At 49.0% G+C, this 19,356-nt stretch overlaps 1 protein-coding gene across 2 annotated transcripts in view; it reads left to right on the top strand.

The window, feature by feature from the left end:
- The window catches only part of P3H2 (prolyl 3-hydroxylase 2), a 121,783-nt gene that overhangs the window by 56,704 nt on the left and 45,723 nt on the right, over window positions 1-19,356 (top strand). For both annotated transcript variants that reach the window (XM_083504134.1, XM_083504135.1), the window contains exons 2-3: window positions 14,542-14,688; window positions 17,544-17,733. In XM_083504134.1, coding sequence (XP_083360260.1) covers window positions 14,542-14,688; window positions 17,544-17,733 — 337 coding nt within the window. The remainder of the gene's footprint in view (window positions 1-14,541; window positions 14,689-17,543; window positions 17,734-19,356) is intronic.

Below are 19,356 nucleotides of genomic sequence, written 5' to 3'. Positions count from 1 at the left end.
ACAACATTTTGGAGGTCCCAGGTCTCAAGGTGGTTAGATTGGTCTCAACTAGGGCCAGGGCCTTTTCAGTACTGGCCCCAACTTGGTGGAACGCTCTGTCACAAGAGACCAGGGCCCTGCGGGACTTGACATCTTTCTGCAGGGCCTGCAAGACAAGCTGTTCCACCTGGCCTTTGCTTTGGATTCAGTCTGACCCTTATGTTTCCCTACCTTTACGGTTTTGATCTATGGGCTACTTTTAAAACGAGGCTGCATTTTAAATTGCATTTTAACCTGTATTTTAAATTTGTTTTTCTCCCCTCTTATGTTTTGATTGTAATTTTACTGGTGTTAGCCACCCTGAGCCCGACTCTGGCTGGGGAGGACAGGGTATAAATAAAAATTATTATTATTATTATTATTTTCTGGGAGCGAGTTTCATCATTTATCTATGATCAACAATAAGAATTCCTCTTTTAAATATGCCCAGAATCTTCTAGCATTCAGCCTTATTGGCTGGCCATGGGTTCTAGTGATATGAGAGAGTGAGAAAAAAATATTCTCTGTCTGCTTTCTCCAGGCCGTGCATATTTTTTAATCTTCTGTGAGCTTTCAGCATGCGCTTGGAGAGCTAGGAACAAGAAACCGAAATCCTAATTCAGAACCTGCTGAGCCCCCCAGGGCAGAGGAGGGAGAGAAGAGCAATAGGCCTCCTATTGAGCATCCATCGGGCTGTAGGAGACACGGGCTGGTGGAGGGGGAAGGAGAATGAAATATACTCGGAGCTGAGTGTGGATTTCATGCTCTTCATTCAGCTCATAGTAGCGAGGAATGAATGTTCCCCCGCAATATTTGCTTTATATACACCTCTCGGCAGCTTCCGTTGCCAGGGCCTCCTCCAGAGCGACCTGGAACGTTAGGTCCTTCTTAGCATAGAGGCGTCGTTGCAGCTTCTCATCCTTCAGGCCACCGACGAGGCGGTCACGAAGCATGTTCTCCAACTCTGGGAAGTTGCAGAACCAGGCGGCTTGGCAGAGGGAGTTCACAAACCCAGTTATGGTTTCCCCAGGGGCTTGCCGCTTTGCTTAGAAGGCATTCCGACGAGCCACCACTGAGGGCTGCGGCAAAAAGTGCCCCTTCCATTATTGTTTTGTAAGGAACAGTAGCGACGTCTTCAGGCGCAAGGAGAGCCCGGGTGATTTCAAACGTCTCCTCTCCGCTGACGCTGAAGAATATCGCCCTCTTCTTGCCATCATTGGTGACCCCTTTGGCTTCTAGGAGGAAGGTGAAAAGGGAGGCATACGCTTCCCATTCTCCTGATTCTGGGTTGAACGGCAAGAAGCTGCTGTCGGTTGCCATCCTGAGTTCCTTGGGTCCTGGAGCTGAAGCCTGGATACACGGTGCGAGGCAGAGGTGCGGCAGGTGGCGGTGCTGCGGTGCTGTGTGTGGTGGTCAGCTCAGCGGGATCCCACCTTTGTCGCCCGTGAAATATACTCGGAGTCGAGAGTGGATTTCATGTTCTTTATTCAGCTCATAGTAGCGAGGAATGAATGTTCCTCCACAATATCCCCCAGAATGTCTGCTTTATATACATTATTTACACAATGGGCCGCAGGTGATTGGTTAATTCTGGGATTCTCCTGTAGGCCAATCAGGTTGCAGATTCACTTTCACCTGGAGCTGGATTGGTTGGCTCCTGCGGACCAATCATACTGCTGCATCATTCTAGGACCAATCAGACTGCTGCATTCTGAATCCTATTGTTCTAGGGCCAATCAGACTGCTGCATTCTGAATCCTATTGTTCTAGGACCAATCAGACTGCTGCATTCTGAATCCTATTGTTCTAGGACCAATCAGACTGCCGCATTTTGGATCCTATTCAACTCAGTACACAATAGAGAATCTATGAGATGGCATTGTAGGCAAAGGCTGGTTCTGCTGGAGAGAAGGAATAAATGCATTCGTAGGATAGTGGGCACCCTTCCAGTTCTGGGCACAAGAAGATTCCACCTGGTGGTGGTGCTGGCATTTTGAGGCACCTTAAGCAAGCTCCGTCTTCCCCGACTGGCTCCAGCCGGCTGTTTGCAGAGCTAATTTTGGCCCCCTTTCTGGGCTGCTTTGTGGGAAGCGGGAGGGAAGACAGCTGCCCCTTGGAGGAACATCAAGCAGATGGTTTAGAAGGCCATGCCCAAAAAATAATTTGCTTTCCAGGATCAGACCAAGATGCATTTACAACTCTCCCCAGGTTACAATCCATTGAATTGGGGATTGAACAAATTCATGGAAGAAAATGCTGTCTGTGGCTGCAGACCCCGAAGGTTTTACGTTCTGCCTCCCATGTCAGAGACAATAAATGCCTCTGAATGGCAGCTGCTGGGAATCCAAGGTGGAGCGAGTGCAGATTTTGGCTGCTTTGCATTCCACACAGGAAGGAGGATTAATCATTTATTTCTGTATGAGATTGCTCGTCCACTAGAAGGGTGGGTTGTGCTCAGTGGAAGGACAGATCCTGAAGCTGAGGCTCCAAGACTTTGGCCACCTCAGGAGAAGAGAAGACTCCCTGGAAAAAACCCTGATGTTGGGAAAGATGGAGGGCACAAGGAGAAGGGGACGACAGAGGACGAAATGGTGGGACAGTGTTCTCGAAGCTACCAGTATGAGTTTGACCAAACTGCGGGAGGCAGTGGAAGACAGGAGGGCCTGGTCTGCTCTGGTCCATGGGGTCACGAAGAGTCGTACACGACTAAATGACTAAACAACAACAACAAAAAGGTAAAGGGACCTCTGGCCAATAGGTCCAGTCGTGACCGACTCTGGGGTTGCGGCGCTCATCTCGCTTTACTGGCCGAGGGAGCCGGCGTACAGCTTCCAGGTCATGTGGCCAGCATGACTAAGCTGCCTCTGGCGAACCAGAGCAGCGCACGGAAACGCCGTTTACCTTCCTGACAGAGCGGTACCTATTTATCTACTTGCACAGGTGTGCTTTTGAACTGCTAGGTGGGCAGGAACAGGGACCGAGCAACGGGAGCTCACCGCGTCGCGGGGATTCGAACTGCTGACCTTCTGATCGGCAAGCCCTAAGCTCTGTGGTTTAACCTATTTCCAGTGAAACAAAAACCTTGCCTTGATCCTCTTCCTATCCCATCATCTTCAGAGACATCGAGCTGGTTTGCAGCTGCGTTGCCTTCATATCGTAACACTTCAGAGCATCAGATGCTGGGAACAAAGAACAGGTGGAGTGGATCAATCTGCTTTTGGCGTCTGGATTGTAAAGTCATAGAAATGTAGAATCAATTAATTGTAGAGTGGGAAGGCACCCTTAGGGCCATTTAGTCCACCCCCCCTGCAATGCAAGAAGCATAGCAAATAGCTGCGCTTGGAAACAGGACAGGGGCTTTGATGGGTCTTTCGGACAGTCCCACAAAACTTCACATTCATTCTTTTCAACCAAAACAGAGGGGTCAGCTGCTCACCAGCTTTGCTTTCTTTGGCAAAGTTTCCCTGTCCAGGGCAAGAATTCGCCTGCTCTGAATTTTGCAGCCAGGATTCGGCCGTGTTGCCCGGTCGAGTTGCCCATCTGAATGCACCTTGGCATTCTGAGCTTATAGCAGCGTGGGCACCCGGCAACACCCCATGCGCACACTTGCCTTCCACACTGTGGCTTTGCAGTGTGGGCTAGCAGAAAACGCATGATTGCACATGGCCGGATGTGAGCTTTCTGAGAAGAGACCACACTACTTGGTAGAATAATTCACTAAATGGGGAGAGATGTTTCCATTGCACCGTGTCAGCTACAGACTTCTGGATTCTGACAGATCCCTGGTTTCGAAAACAGCATCTTTTTCCTAGGCTCTTCCTATTATTATTTTTTTCAGATTTGTAGCATGGGGGTAATTGGAGACACATTTCCCCCCCAGAGGTTTGTTGCAGGCCATTTCTCAAAATGTCATGGCACAATTTTGGCAGGGGTGGGGTGAGGGCTGTCATAGTTTGGTGCCTTTCAGAAGAATGTTGAAAACCTCAAAAACCATCACCCCTGCCTCACAAAGAATGCCCATGAAACTGGAAGTGCAGAGGAAAGCGCAGCCAGATTAGCTGGAGAATTTTCTCTGCAAGGAAAACGACGAAGCATGAGAACTTTTTCATTTGGAAAAAAAATATTTAAAGGGAGAAGCATGAGAGAGGTGTATAAAACTCCCCAAGGTGTGGAGAAAATGGGCAGAGATAATTTCTTCTGCCTCTTTGCTACTAGAAGTGTGGGCCACCCTATGAAATTAATTGTCTGCAGATTCTGTGGGAGAAATTCCCCTTGGAGGCTCAAGGTGTTACTACTAGTATACAAGGGACATGGGTGGTGCTGTGGTCTGAACCACTGAGCCTCTTGGGCTTGAAGATCGGAAGGTTGACGGTTTGAATCCCCATGACGAGTTGAGCTCCCATTGCTCTGTCCCAGCTCCTGCCAACCTAGATGTTCGAAAGCACACCAGTGTGAGTAGATAAATAGGTACCACTATGGCGGGAAGGTAGACGCCATTTCTGTGCACTCTGGTTTCCATCATGGCGTCCTGTTGCACCAGAAGCGGTTTAGTCATGCTGGCCACATGACCCGGAAAGCTGTCTGTGGACAAATGCCGGCTCCCTTGGCCTGAAAGCGAGATAAGCACCACAACCCATAGTCTCCTTTGACTGGACTTAACTGCTCAGGGGTCCTTTACCTTTTTACCTTTTACTAGTATAGAAAGCTCTTGACAACTTGGGACCAGTTTACCAATGAGATTGCTTTACCCCAAATGTACCCCTCTTGGCTTCGATTGCTGAAATCGGCACAACTACAGGTGTCACAAAATACCCGTTCCACATTTGTAAGAACTCAGTCATTTAGTGGAACTCTGGAACTCACTGCCTCTTGATATAATCATTGGGTCATTGGGAGAGTCAAAATGGCTTCAGGATTCAGGCACTTGGTTTATATATTTAGATATCTGTGCATTTATGCATTTAGATATGTGTGCATTTATGCATTTATATTTGAGACCTTAGAATTCTTATAACATTACTCAGACCTTAAGTCCTGCCAAGGAAAGGTCCCCTGAAACTTTAAGTCCAGCTTCCGCCTCAGGTCTTTTTCTCTTTGCTTTGTGTTTCATGTGGTCATAGTATTACTGATCAACTGGCCTTTAATCAGCCGGCTCTTCTCTGGGAGGAGAGCCTTTGTTTTGTTTGTTTCAAAGTTTTGTTTTATTGCAAATAGTGTTACTTGATTGTTTTACGATGCCTGAGATTTCATTGTTTTATTTTAGTGGGCTTGCGATGTCCAGATGGCAGCGGCATTCTGCTTTGGGCTCACGGATTGCGCATCCGTCCAGAAATAGTAAAGTCCTTGCCTTGGAGTTTTCTCCAAATCTCCCGTCTCCATCCCACCCACCCACTCGAACAGATTCTGATTTATCGCAGCAAGCTGAGTGGCATAATTGAATCCAGGCTCTCAGGAAATGAAAGCAGTCTATTTGGTCATCATTACCGAGCGACGGCTGCGGGGAGGAGAAGGAGTGTTTTGGTTCCAGGAGCAGCCTTTGCGGTTTGTGTCTTGGCCAGAATCCTTGCTGATGCCTCTGGCAAATTGCCAGGTCCAAGGCCATCCCTTGGAGGCAGGATGGGACCCCTGCCTGCGATGGATTAGCAGCCCCAGGTGGCAAGGTGGGCTTCCAGGGAAGTGGGTTTCTGCCTCAAGTCATCCTGTCACTTGGAAGGGATGCTTCCAAAATTATTTCCCCATCCAAATTCCTCCCTGGATGCTAGGATTCTAAATGCCTCGGCCTTCTGTCCCAGGGAGAGCTGATGCGTTAGGAATTTCTCTTTTCTGAATGGTCTGCAAAATCCCTGCGCAGGCACAGCTTGAAGCGGTTTTGAGAGCATCCGTACAAACAAAGGAAGGCGTCTTCTACTGACTCAGACCCATTAGTCCGTCTTGCTCAGCATTGTCTCTTGTTGTTTAGTCGTTTAGTCATGTCCACCTCTTTGTGACCCCTTGGACCTGAGCACACCAGGCCCTCCTGTCTACCACTGCCTCCCACAGTTTGGTCAAACTCATGCTGGTAGCTTCGAGAACACTGTCCCACCATCTCGTCCTCTGTCGTCCCCTTCTCCTTGTGCCCTCCATCTTTCCCAACTTCAGGGTCTTTCCCAGGGAGTCTTCTCTTCTCATGAGGTGGCCAAAGTCTTGGAGCCTCAGCTTCAGGATCTGTCCTTCCAGTGAGCACTCAGGGCCGATTTCCTTCAGAATGGAGAGGTTGGATCTTCTTGCAGTCCATGGGACTCTCCAGAGTCTCCTCCAGCACCAGAATTCAAAAGCATCAATTCTTCAGCGATCAACCTTCTTTATGGTCCAGTTCTCACTTCCATACATCACTACTGGGAAAACCATGGCTTTAACTATTCAGACCTTTGCTGGCAAGGTGATGTTTCTGCTTTTTAAGATGCTGTCTAGGTTGTTGTTGTTGTTGTTATTCTGCCTCCACAGTTGGAGGCAGAAATGTACCCGAATTTCAGTTACTGGAAACTGCTGGAGGGGAGAGTTGTTCCCTCACTCACAGTGAGAAGAGCGCGCTCTCTCTCTCTCTCTCTCTCTCTCTCTCTCCCTCTCCTTGTCCTCCCTCAAAGGCCCTAAAACCCTGCTTATTTCTTCCAAAACAAAATAACGGGGTGGTGATTCAGTTAAAGAGCAAAGCATCTTTGAGGTCTGCTCCTTGTTGTGATGGCCTCTGAAATGTCTGGCACGCTGCAGCTGTGGCTGCTCTAAGACAGGATCCAGCTTCTGCTAAAACAATTCTGAAGATATAAAAGCCCAGGCACTGGGACCACATTCCGACAACATTTCGAGGTTCTTCTGGGAGCGCTGGAGAAAAATGTCTCCTTCCTTCCTTGGTATTTATGGGTTTCATTAATTCTACCCCGACCCAAGATTAATTCCATTTTCCAGATGGAACTGTCACATTCTGTGCCTGCCCTCAGACTTCTCAAGTAAAAAACCTCCAGCACAGTTACTCAAACTTAAAATTCCTAGTAAAGCGGGGGTGGTGGGCAGGTTTGTTTTCTGCTGCTCCAGAGGGGAAGACCTGAACCAATGGAGTCAAATGACAGGAAAGGAAATTCCAATGGAAAATCAGGAAGAATTTCTGGTGGTAAGAGCTGTTCAGCAGTGGAATGGGCTTCCTTGAGTTTGTGGAACTCTCCTCCACTGGAGGTTTTTAAGTGGGGGGGGCCTTCTGTCAGGGATTCTTTAGCTAAGATTCTTGCATTGCAGCGGGTTGGACTGGATGACCCTCGGGGTCCCAATTCTATTGCAGTTCTGTTGTTCTATATCAGGGGTCAGCAAACCCTTTCAGCAGGGGGCCAGTCCCCTGTCCCTCAGACCTTGTGGGGGGCCAGACTATATGTTGCCATGATTATGACCCACAATTTTGGCAAAAACCCTTATTGGGACGAACCCCAATGTTGCCCAAATGTGATTTTCAGGGGGGGGGGGTGTTCCCTCATACACCCACGCTGCTTCCTTTGCGTTTTACGCATTGACGGTTCTTATTTCTCTCGTAAGGCAGGGTGGGGGGCTGAGGTAAGTGTGCCATTCCTGTCAGCCCTGGAGAGTGTGTGCGCATGCGTGGGTGAAGGGAAAAGCCGTTGGCTAAGCTAAGTCAGGCTGGTGCCACTCAAGCAAAAGCGTTCTTTTCCCCAAGTGAGGGAAGACGAGGCGGTAGCGGCTATTTACCTTTCTGTAGGAATCATGGAGAACGACAGGAGGTTGGGTGCAGGTGAGCTGTGCAGAAGTGCGCTGGCAAGAATGCTCCAGGACAAGCTGCCGGCTGACTCTGTAGAGGCTCCTTTTATTAGCACAATATGCAAAACCAGTCAGATACATTTTGGGCTGTGACCTTTACACATCTTCCAGTCCCGAGATTGTGGGGTGGTACAAAGTTATTTTGGCACCTGTTTCCACCGCTTCATTTTCTCCTTGCACAATGTATGACGAAGGAGACAAAGGTCACAGACAGGGTACAGCAGACCACTAAGAGAGCAAAGGTTAGATAGAGGGCATGATGTTCAGACAGCTGTGGCTTTGTCTGCAGGTGGAAGTGTGCTCCACACCCGGCGATCATTCCTTCACCTTTCCATGGCTCGCACCGTGTAGCGAACAAGCGGCCAGCAAAGCACAGAACTGCTTCATGGTGCAGCTGCACACGCGCTCCACGCTTCCTCTGGCAGGGAGCACTGCCACCACAGACACCGGCAGGCGTTCCTCCCGAGGCGCCTCCGAGCCCCTGCCACCACAACTGCCCTTCTTAAGGTCAGTTGCCAGCAGCTCCATGGTGGAAATCTGAACTGTGGCTCCTTTTCCCTCTTCCCCAACCCGGAAGAAAAGATTGCTGTGCATGCGCGATGGACGGAGAAGGGGCTTGTCTTGAGCAGCCGCCCGCCTCACTTTTGACCCCCAAGCCTGGCTGAGTCGCAAAAACCATTGCACACATGCGCTATGCTGGCTGCCTGGATTCCTGGACCGTCCGTGGGCCGGATCTAGAAGGCAATAGGGCCTGATCCGGCTTGAGGTCCTTAGTTTGCCAACCCATGTTCTATATGATGAGCTCACATTGATTAAACCCCTTCCCGTCATTGCTGCTGATGGGATGATTGGTGGAAGTGGCAAAGCCTGTGGTTTCTGGCTATTAATGTCACTGCTCAAAAGGAGCTCCCTGGAGAGGCCCAAACAGTTGATGGAATCAAACCTGCCTGCTGTCTAATGCAAAGCAAATGCAAAGGAAATCCAACCCCTTGCCCTTGTTTGTGAGACCTGTTACATCAACCACATGAGAAGTCCTCTGCAGGACAGGGGGGGGGGCAACTTGAATAAAATATTGGAGGGGCCCCAATAAGCCCTGCCCTAAATAATCAATCACAATATTGCACAGACACCATTTGAATATATCACCTATTATTATTTCATGTTATAGCAAGTTTCTAGAAACTAGATTATGAGTCTGTGTTTCTAAAGGAACTTTTGTTGTTGCCAAATGCCAATGTGTTTGCATTATTAAGTTTGTTATTTTAAGTTAGAGCTTAATAATTATTTCACTATTAATATATTTCTTCTTAATTGTATTTCACTATTAATATACTTCTTCTTGATTGTATTTCAGTTCAACAATTACTTTGATAAATATTTTGTTATGTGCAAATGGCTTTAGATACCTATTAGGTCCATAAATGACCATATAGCATATATTCCACACACAAAATAGCGGTAATTTGTTGTTGACAAAGGACAGCTGGACCTATAAAGGGCCCCATTACCTTCAGGAGCTCCTTAGGGCCCCATCAAACCTGGCAATGCCCATCAACTTTTGGGGTCCTCGGCCCCCTCAAATATATTATTGGGGAGGCGAAGACCCCTCGGCCCCTCCTGCTCCTAGGCTGCAGGATCCGGCCAATGGCCCCTGCAGTCTGACATATTGGGAGCAGCCAGATGCCCCAGTGGAAGCAGTAAATAGCAATCGAAATGTTGCAGGGTGTGGCCCACACCTAGGTCTCTAACGTGCCTGCATACTTTCTGAGCATCTTCTTCCCCCAAGGCTCTCCAAAGAACCGAGCGGAGCCTTGAGTTTGGGAGCTGTCAGCTGTGTGTACGTTGGAGCTGGCTGATGAGATAATTTCATTTTCATGTTCTCCGTGTTTCCGTTCTGCTTCCAAGAGGACTCCCAGAGCAGCGAGCAATTACGCACCGAAAGCAAATGTAATAAAACAAATGGGAGAATGTGATTTCCAGAGGGGGAGCCCAGCTGGGCTGCAGCAGCAAACCCAGGGAAGGATCGTTTGGATCTCAAAAGGCAGGCAAAGCTGTTATGGCTTCAGCTGTTGTAGGCAAGAGACCACTTCTTCAGATGCAGTCTTCCCTTGGTGGGCTTGCACACACCTGGGCGAAGGGTGTGTTTGTGTGTGAGTGTGAATGTGTGTGCAAAATGATTACGGGGGGAAAGGAATCTCAAAAGGCATGTGTGCACTTCCTCTTATCAAATCTCTATTGGGAGGCTGTCTGAGGAAAGAAAAGGAAAACGGCAGGAGATTAAGCCTGCTTAATACTCCTCCTTTAGACAATCTGCAAGCAGTCTTGTTACCTGAGCACAAGCACCATTGCAATGTAAGAAGAGCCCTGCAGGATCAGGCCAGGGGCCCATCTAGTCCATCATCCTCTTCTCAAAGAGGCCAACTAGATACCTACTATGGGAAACCCACAAGCAGGATCTGAGAACAAGAGAGCCCTCTTTTCTCCTCCTGTGGTTTCCATCCTGGTTTGTTGCAATCTACAGCCCTCCTCAGACTTGCAGATCAGAAGGTTGGCGGTTTGAATCCCCACGACGGGGTGAGCTCCCGTTGCTCAGTCCCTGCTCCTGCCAACCTAGCAGTTTGAAAGCACACCAGTGCAAGTAGATAAATAGGTACCGCTCCGGCGGGAAGGTAAACAGCGTTTCCGTGCGCTGCTCTGGTTCGCCAGAAGCAGCTTAGTCATGCTGGCCACATGACCTGGAAGCTGTACTAATTTATCTACTTGCACTTTGACGTGCTTTTGAACTGCTAGGTTAGCAGGAGCAGGGACCGAGCAACGGGAGCTCACCCTGTTGCAGGGATTTGAACCGCCAGTGTTCTGATCGGCAAATCCTGGGCTCTGTGGTTTAACCCACAGCGCCACCTGTGTCCCATGCTTTCCAGGATGAGAAGTCTTAAATCGTTGTTTGAAGCGGTCTCCAAAAATGCCAAGCGCTCGGGCGAGTCAAGAAAAGGGGCTGAGGTTTGCGAGCGGAAGGGAGAAATGGCACGTTTGCGCCCTGGAGGTACAAGGTGGGGCAGCCATGCTCAGCTCTGGGTTGGTTCTTTCCTGGCCTTGCAGAGCCCTGCCTGGACGTGCTCAGCGCAGAACACGAAGTTCGCACTGCAAGCGAGGAAGGGAAGCAAGTGCGTAATTGATAACCACCAGGGTGCTCTTAGCAGATCTCGCTGCCAGCGACGGCCACATTCCTTCTTAAGTGCTGCTGCAGAAAACTCGGCTTTCTCCAAGTTTCAAGAGGTTGCGGAACACAGGAAGCTGCCTTGTACGGAGTTGGGCCCATTGGCTCATCTAACTCAGTTCTGTCCACTCTGCTGGCAGCAGCCTTCCAGGGTTTGGGACAAGGGCTCTGGAAATGCCTGGGACTGAAATCAGAAGGACCGTTTGCCATAGCTGTCAACTTACATATTTGAAAATAAGGGACCAGCAGCCTTGAAAATAAGGGATCAGCAGCCAAAATAAGGGATTTTAGTCAACCAGCTGAAATACGAAGTTAAAAGGGACCAGATAATTTTGGAGAGCAGTGCAGGTTTTTAGCCCTTCGTTTCCAGAGGTTGCTGCTCAAGACACCAGCCGATGAAACACTGCAATTAAATAACTACAAGCAGCAACCACTTTTCGCGCAAAACGAAGTCCAAGCTACGAAGATGCTGCTGCAGTTCTGTATCTTTTCTCTCGTGCTCCATCTGCAGCTCTCAGTTCCATCAGGCGGGGCGGGAGGAAGAGGGGGGGGGGATAGCGCCCGAAGTAAACCCGCAGATCAGACCATCTATGCTAGTCTACCACTACAAATCTATGGGAGAAGCGCTTGAGGTCCTTCCCTTGTAGCCCTTGGAACACCTGCCCATGCCTCCGCCTTCTCCTCTTCCTCCTCTCTCTGAACTGCTTTCTCTATGGTTGCCCTCACTCTCCTCTCAAGGCTCCTCAGCAATTCATAGGCCATGCCAGGCTGCCCATCTCATCCGGGTCCTTTGGCGGCACAGCCGCAGTACGGCCTAGTGGGAGCGGCGGGCAGAGGGGAGGCCCCAGGCAGAGACGCTCAGTTTGGCGGCCGCAAGGAGGATGGCGGCGGAAGGGCCCGAGGCTCCTGCCAGTCCCGGCAGGGAGGGGCTCCCGGGGGCCGAAGCTGGTGAGAGGAGGCCGGAGGGGGGGGGGGCGGGCAGCCAAGCAACACAGTTGGAGCCTCCCTCCTCCCTGGCCGGCAGGGAGGGAGGAGAGGAGCTGCTTCCTTTGAAACCTGGGGAATTTAAGGGACATCCATCAATAAGGGACAGCAGCGGGACATGGCGCTGGGATAAGGGACTGTCCCTCCAAATAAGGGACACTTGACAGCTATGCCGTTTGCATGCAAAGCAGATGATCTGGTGCAGAATCCCAGCCCTTCATCTCAGGTTGTGGGTTCGAGCCCAACGTTGGGATGTGTACCCCTGTTTTTTTAATCCACTGTTTTCCCAGAGCTCTGCTGAACTGCATGTACAGTACAAGGCGAGACGCCTCTCGCTGCCAGTTAAGCAAACAGCCCGTTTTATGAGTTCTGGCAGTTGCTTCCCGTTTCCGAAAAGCAACACATTTTCAGGGACACCTCCGTGGCCCAGAGGTTGTGAGGGAATCTGCGCCGCTTGGTGCATTCACTCTGGCATTGCCCCTTCCCACCAGGACATCCTTATTATGATATTTATTTGTTTATTTCCCACCCTCTGCCGTGAGGTCCTGGGTGGGTTATAACATTAAAACACAATATGAAAAACCATTTTGGTTGTGTGTGTTTTTTAAAGACTTACACTCATAAAAACAAGGTGGGCTCTGAAAACTTGCACCTCAGGTGTCAGAAGGCCACGGTAAAGAAGACTGAGCGGATAAGGACTTTGGGCACCAATGTGCCCGGAAATGAACTGGCAGCCAATGTAGCTGTTTTTCAAAAGGGGGTTATATGAGATCTCAATGGAACCCCAGCCAGGGATCCAGCGGTTGCATTTTGGACCAATTGACCCTTCTGAGTCGTCTTCAAGGGCAGAACCATGTAGAGCGCATTGCAGTAGTCCAGTCTGGGAATTACCACAACACAGAGTTGTTGGCCTCTGTCTGTCTCGCGAGACAATGGAGTACACCTCCAGGGGTGAAGTCAAACCGGCATGTTAGCAGACCAACATGACCTCCCAGGGCAGTGTGTCTGGAGGTCCAGGGACACCCAGCTTGGGGGTACAGTGGTACCTCGGGTTACAGACACTTCAGGTTACATACGCTTCAGGTTACAGACTCCGCTAACCCAGAAATAGTACCTCGGGTTAAGAACTTCAGGATGAGAACGGAAATCGCTCAGTGGCGGTGCGGCAGCAACGGGAGGCCCCATTAGCTAAAGTGGTACCTCAGGTTAAGAACAGTTTCAGGTTAAAAATGGACCTCCAGAATGAATTAAGTACTTAACCCGAGGTACCACTGTAATTCTGTTTTGTTTTTGAAATCATTTTCATTTGGTTTTACAAATACAAAGTTATATATAAAAAAATCCAAATATATATTATCCATATACAGAGATTCCTCCGAATCTCAGGACTTCCCCCCACCCCCTCCATGGGTTCCCGTTTTGAACATTTAGAAATGTATATTCTTCCATAAACTTCCATGGTAATTTTTACACTACAAGTGAAATCAAAATTCTGCCAATGTTTCTATCTGCTTACAGTGGTCTCCTTCTAAATTTTTCCCTTCTTTTATAAAGTTTTTGTCCTCTTGGTTTCTGAGTTTTCCAGGCAGTTTTGCCATTTCGGTGTAGTTTAACAGCTTCATTTGCCATTCCTCTCCGGTAGGGACTCTGTTTTCTTTCCATCTCTGGGCTAGTAACAGGGTGGCTGTTCCATACATGAAAAGTCTTTTCTGCTCCTTTGGAATGTCAGTACCTGTAATTCCTAATAAAAACGCTTCTGGTTTCTTAACAAAAGTTATTTTAAGCATTTTTTTCCCCATTTCATTATATACCATCTCCCAGAAAGCTTTTATTACCAGACAAGTCCACCACATAAAGAGACCACAAAAGGTCTCTTCTTTTTCTTTACATTTCTAGCAGGTATTTGAACTTGTCCTATAAATTTTGGCCAACTTACTAGGAGTCAAATCCCACCAGTATTTCATTTTCATATAATTTTCTTTCAGTGTACAACATGCCATAAATTTCAAGTCTGCTTGGGGGTAATTCTAGTTCCACTGTTGTCACTTGAGGCTCATGTGGCTGTAAACCACTCTGTGATCTTCAGAGGAAGGACAATATATAAATACTACTACTACTACTACTACTACAACTGTAATAATAAATGATGACTGGTTAAAATGCTATAATACTGCTATAAAAGTACTGTGCATAAGGGTCTTTAGTTATGTTCATTCATTCTGTTGGGTCTACTTTGAGTAAAACTTGCTTGAATCCCACCCATGGTGTTTTCATTGTACTTCATTTTGGCCTCGTGTAAATAAATAAACCAACCCTTTGGGATCTGCTGTGGAGCAGACACGCTCTTTCTTTCTTTCTTTCTTTCTTTCTTTCTTTCTTTCGTTCGTTCGTTCGTTCGTTCTTTCGTTCTTTTGTTCTTTCGTTCTTTCTTTCTCTCATAAAATTTATGCACTACTTGTTTGTAGAAAACCTCAGAGCACTTTGCAAGGAGCCTCAAAGCCTCTTTCTTTTCCTTTCCTTTGCAGCTCAGGCAGTTGGACAAGGCGGCTGATGCGGCCCACACCTTCTTCCTGGCGAACCCAGAGCACATGGAGGTTCAGCAAGACCTGGAGAATTACAGGACCTCGGCGGGGAAGGTGGACCTGATCGACCGAGAGGCCCGACCGCACATGGTAACGTTGCCAAAGAGCGAAATTGGGCCGCTTTACGGATCTGAAACAGAACCACCACTGAAATGCCACCAGAAATAACATGTGGAGCAAATCTGGAGGGATCCTGCTTGGGCAAAATCTTGGTGGGTTGACATGGGAGGCTCAGAGAGTTTCAGTAAGGTGAACCAAATGCTCTCTGGAGGCTCCAGCACATTCTGAGATGTCCCCATCAGCTGTGTTCGCCAAGGCGGATACTTGCTGTGGTCCAAAATATGTGGAGGACATCATCTTTGTCTAGGGAGTGAAGAGAAATTGATGTCCCCCCACCTGAATCTGCCCTGCATCTAAGAGGCTGGTGACCAATACTGACCAGTAGCAGGTTTCAAGGATCTCAAGGAGATTCTACCTTGCCTCTCTGATAATGCAGAGTGGGGTCTTTGGCTCAAGAAATAAGTCATCTGCCAATGAGCCGTGGGTTCTCTGGACTTCTGGCACTGTCTCACTTGCATTTTGGGGGTCGCCCTCTTTGGTGGTCTCTGTCAGTGACATCTTGCTCCTAAGGTTCATTCTTTCATGACATGGATCTTCAGGAAAGAGGCTGAAAATGAAGCTGCCGGTATCATAACACCTTTATACAAAACTATGGTGCGACCACATTTGAAATACAGTGGTCCCTCGGGTTAAGTACTTAATTCGTTCTGGAGGTCCGTTCTTAACCTGAAACTGTTCTTAACCTGGAGCACCACTTTAGCTAATGGGGCCTCCCGCTGCTGCCACGTTGCTGGAGCACAATTTCTGTTCTCATCCTGAAGCAAAGTTCTTAACCCGAGGTACTATTTCTGGGTTAGCGGAGTCTGTAACCTGAAGCGTATGTAACCTGAAGTGTATGTAACCCGAGGTACCACTGTACTGCATAGGGTTCTGGTCGCCTCACCTCAATAAGGCTATTGTAGAGTTGGAAAAGGTTTAGGACAAGGCAACCAAACTGATCAGGGGGTGAAGTGACGCGGCAGCTAAAAAAGCCAATGCAATTCTGGGCTGCATCAATAGGAGTATAGCATCTAGATCAAGGGCAGTAATAGTGCCACTGTATTCTGCTCTGGTCAGACCTCACCTGGAGTACTGTGTCCAGTTCTGGGCACCACAGTTCAAGAAGGACACTGACAAACTGGAATGTGTCCAGAGGAGGGCAACCAAAATGGTCAAAGGCCTGGAAACGATGCCTTATGAGGAACGGCTAAGGGAGCTGGGGATGTTTAGCCTGGAGAAGAGGAGGTTAAAGGGTGATATGATAGCCATCTTCAAATATATAAAAGGATGTCACATAGAGGAGGGAGAAAGGTTGTTTTCTGCTGCTCCAGAGAAGCGGACACGGAGCAATGGATCCAAACTACAAGAAAGAAGATTCCACCTAAACATTAGGAAGAACTTCCTGACAGTGAGAGCTGTTTGACAGTGGAATTTGCTGCCCAGGAGTGTGGTGGAGTCTCCTACTTTGGAGGTCTTTAAGCAGAGGCTTGACAACCATATGTCAGGAGTGCTCTGATGGTGTTTCCTGCTTGGCAGGGGGTTGGACTCGATGGCCCTTGTGGTCTATTCCAACTCTATGATTCTATGATTCTATGAAGTGACTTCCCTGTGCAGAAAGGCTTCAGCACTGGGGACTATTTAGTTCAGGACAGAGGTTTTCAACCTTTTGGGGTCCACAACTCCCTTGTCCAACTCCCTTCTTTCTGCGGCACCCTTGTGGGGCTCGGGAGCCCAGTTAGGTCACTCCTTGCACATAGAGCTGGCAGCCCCTCACCCTTTTTCAAACACCCTCCCTTGTGGAGTGTTCCCTCGGCCTCCTCTCCCCTCTCCTTGGGAGTCCTCTGGGCAGCTGCTGGTGCTGCTGTCCCTGGTTTCTGAGCTGCCCCATGGAGAGGTGCCTCTTCACACTGCCCCACAAGGGCCTGGGACTTGTCTGTCCAATCCCAACAGCAAGGGCTGGCAGACTGGCAAACTGGGCTCCCTCACCTGCTTGCTTGCTTACTCCGAGGCCACCTCAGCTCCTGGCAACCAGCACCCCACGGCCAGCCCCAGAGGCATCCTTCACCTGCAGAGCTTGTAGCCAGGGCTGCTGCAACAAACAGCTGTGCAAGCCTTTGGGAGACAGAGATGCAAGAGGGCATCAGAGGGAAGGAAAGAGGGACAGAGGACAGTGTTGCCCACGGCACCCCTGACCATCAGTCAAGGTGACCCAGGGTGCCATGGCACATGGGTTGAAAATCACTGGTTTAGAGAAAAGTAGATGAAGGGGTGACCTGATAGAGGTTTATGAAACCATGCGTGGCATGGAGGAAATGGATAGAGTTTTTCTCCCTCTCTTCTAACACTAGAACTCCAATGAGCCTTAATAATAATAATAATAATAATAATAATAATAATAATAATAATTTTTATTTATACCCTGCCCTCCCCGGCCAGAGCCAGGCTCAGGGTGGCTAATACCAGTAAAATTACAATAAAAACATAATGGGGGACCCAATTTAAAATACAGGTTAAAATGCAATTTGAAATGCAGCCTTATTTTAAAAGTACCCGATAGATCAAGACCATAAGAGGAGGGAAGCATAAGGGTCAGGCTGAGTCCAAACCAAAGGCCAGGCGGAACAGCTCTGTCCTGCAGGCCCTGCGGAAAGATGTCAAGTCCCGCAGGGCCCTGGTTTCTTGGGACAGAGCATTCCACCAAGTCGGGGCCAGTACTGAAAAGGCCCTGGCCCTAGTTGAAGGAATCTGAGTATTGGAAGATTCAGGACAGATCAAATGGAGCCCTTCTTCACACAGTGCACAGTTAAACTATTTCCCATGTCCTTAATGTTCTTTTGGTATTACAGGAGGACTATCTTTTGGGAGTGAAGCATTACGACAAAGAAGAGTATCACGCGGCCATTGAGTTCCTGGAGAGGGCACTGAGGGGCTACCACGTGGCTGATACAGAATGCCGGGTCTTGTGCGAAGGATCGCAGAAATTTGAGGACTATGAATACCTGGACTATAAGGCCACCCTCTACGAAGGGATCGCAGGTAGGGAGTTGCAGAATAGGGGTGCGGCCACGCTAAAGTATTGATTTATTACAAATGTAGAATACAGGGGGTTATTTCACAACCCCCTGTGACAGGGTCAGGTGGGCTGATTCAAGTGGTTGAGGGGCACATGTGAGCTAACTAGTCTGAAGGGTTTAAGAATAGAATAGAATAGAATAGAATAGAATAGAATAGAATAGAATAGAATAGAATAGAATTTATTATTTATACCCTGCCCATCTGGCTGGGTTTCCCCAGCCACTGTGGGCGGCTTCCAACAAAGTATTAAAATACAGTAGTCTGTTAAACATTAAAAGCTTCCCTAAAGAGGGCTGCCTTCAGATGTCTTCTAAAAGTCACATAGTTGTTTATCTCGTTGACATCTGGTGGGAGGGCGTTCCACAGGACGGGCGCCACTACCGAGAAGGCTCTCTGCCTGGTTCCCTGTAACCTCGCTTCTCACAGTGAGGGAACCGCCAGACCTCAGTGTCCTCCAGACCTCAGTGTCCCTCAGTGTCCGGGCAGAATGATGGGGCTGGAGACGCTCCTTCAGGTATACTGGGCCTTTGAGGTCATTGAGGACTTGAAAGGTCAGCACCAACGCTTTGAATTGTGCTTGGAAACATACTGGGAGCCAATGTAGGTCCTTCAAGACTGGTGTTATGTGGTCCCAGTGGCCACTCCCAGTCACCCGTCTAGCTGCCGCATTCTGGATTAGTTGTAGTTTCCGGGTCACCTTCAAAGGTAGCCAGCTTCTATCCATCCTCCAACCATTTAAGGGCTTTATATACTAATAATAACACATTGAACTTGACCCTGTGGAAAATTATCAAGCAGTGGAGCTCTCTGAGCACAGGGGTTATATGGAGGAGGCAAGGCTTCACTCCTGTCAGCAATCGTGCTGCAGCATTCTGTTCTAACTCCAGCTTCCAAGGGAAGCCCCACACAGAGTGCATTGCAGTAATCTAGAAGTAGGTTGGAGAATGCACACACTGGGCCTGGGTTCAAGGACAGCTGCCTGCCCCAACACCATCTCATCTTCCTCTCCTAGCTCTTCCTTGATCCAATCTTGCATGGTTTCCGTGGTGGGTCTAGTTCCACGCTAGAGCCCCAGCCCATTCGGGGGCCTTGTGCTGCCTGCCAGTCACAAGGGCTGGCCTTGCTTGCAAAGGTCGCCTCCTTAGCCCTCTCCTTCCCTAGGTAGCCGCTGGCAAGTGCTCCGGAGTCCTGTGCAAGGACACCACCGCCGTGCGAAGATCCAAAATCTGCCGAGCGAAACAGTTTCTTCTTTGGCCACCAGCCCAGCAGGGTTAAGGATGGAGAGCATCATAAATGGCTTGATTGGCCGTTGGGGGAAAACACTGGCGAGGGTTCAAGGCCCGCTTGGCTGGAGGAGGCTTATTTAGCTGGGCCAGGAGAAGGGCTGGGGTTTATTTATCTCTCCTCCGGCTGCTGCTACTATGGAAAATGAAAGCTGCCGTTCAAAGGAGCAAACCACAGACGTGAAGCAGTCCAGGTTCCTGCAAACCGCGGGCTCCTAGGAGGCTGAGCCTGCTGACTGAGGATAACAGGGCAGGGGGCTCTCCCTCTTCCTCCCAGGTGGGGGCCAGCTTACCCCCCTCC

Source organism: Podarcis liolepis (genome assembly GCF_965112155.1).
Source record: "Podarcis liolepis genome assembly, chromosome: 5".
Taxonomy (NCBI): Eukaryota; Metazoa; Chordata; class Lepidosauria; order Squamata; family Lacertidae; genus Podarcis; species Podarcis liolepis.
This window is presented reverse-complemented; position numbering and strand designations above follow the sequence as displayed.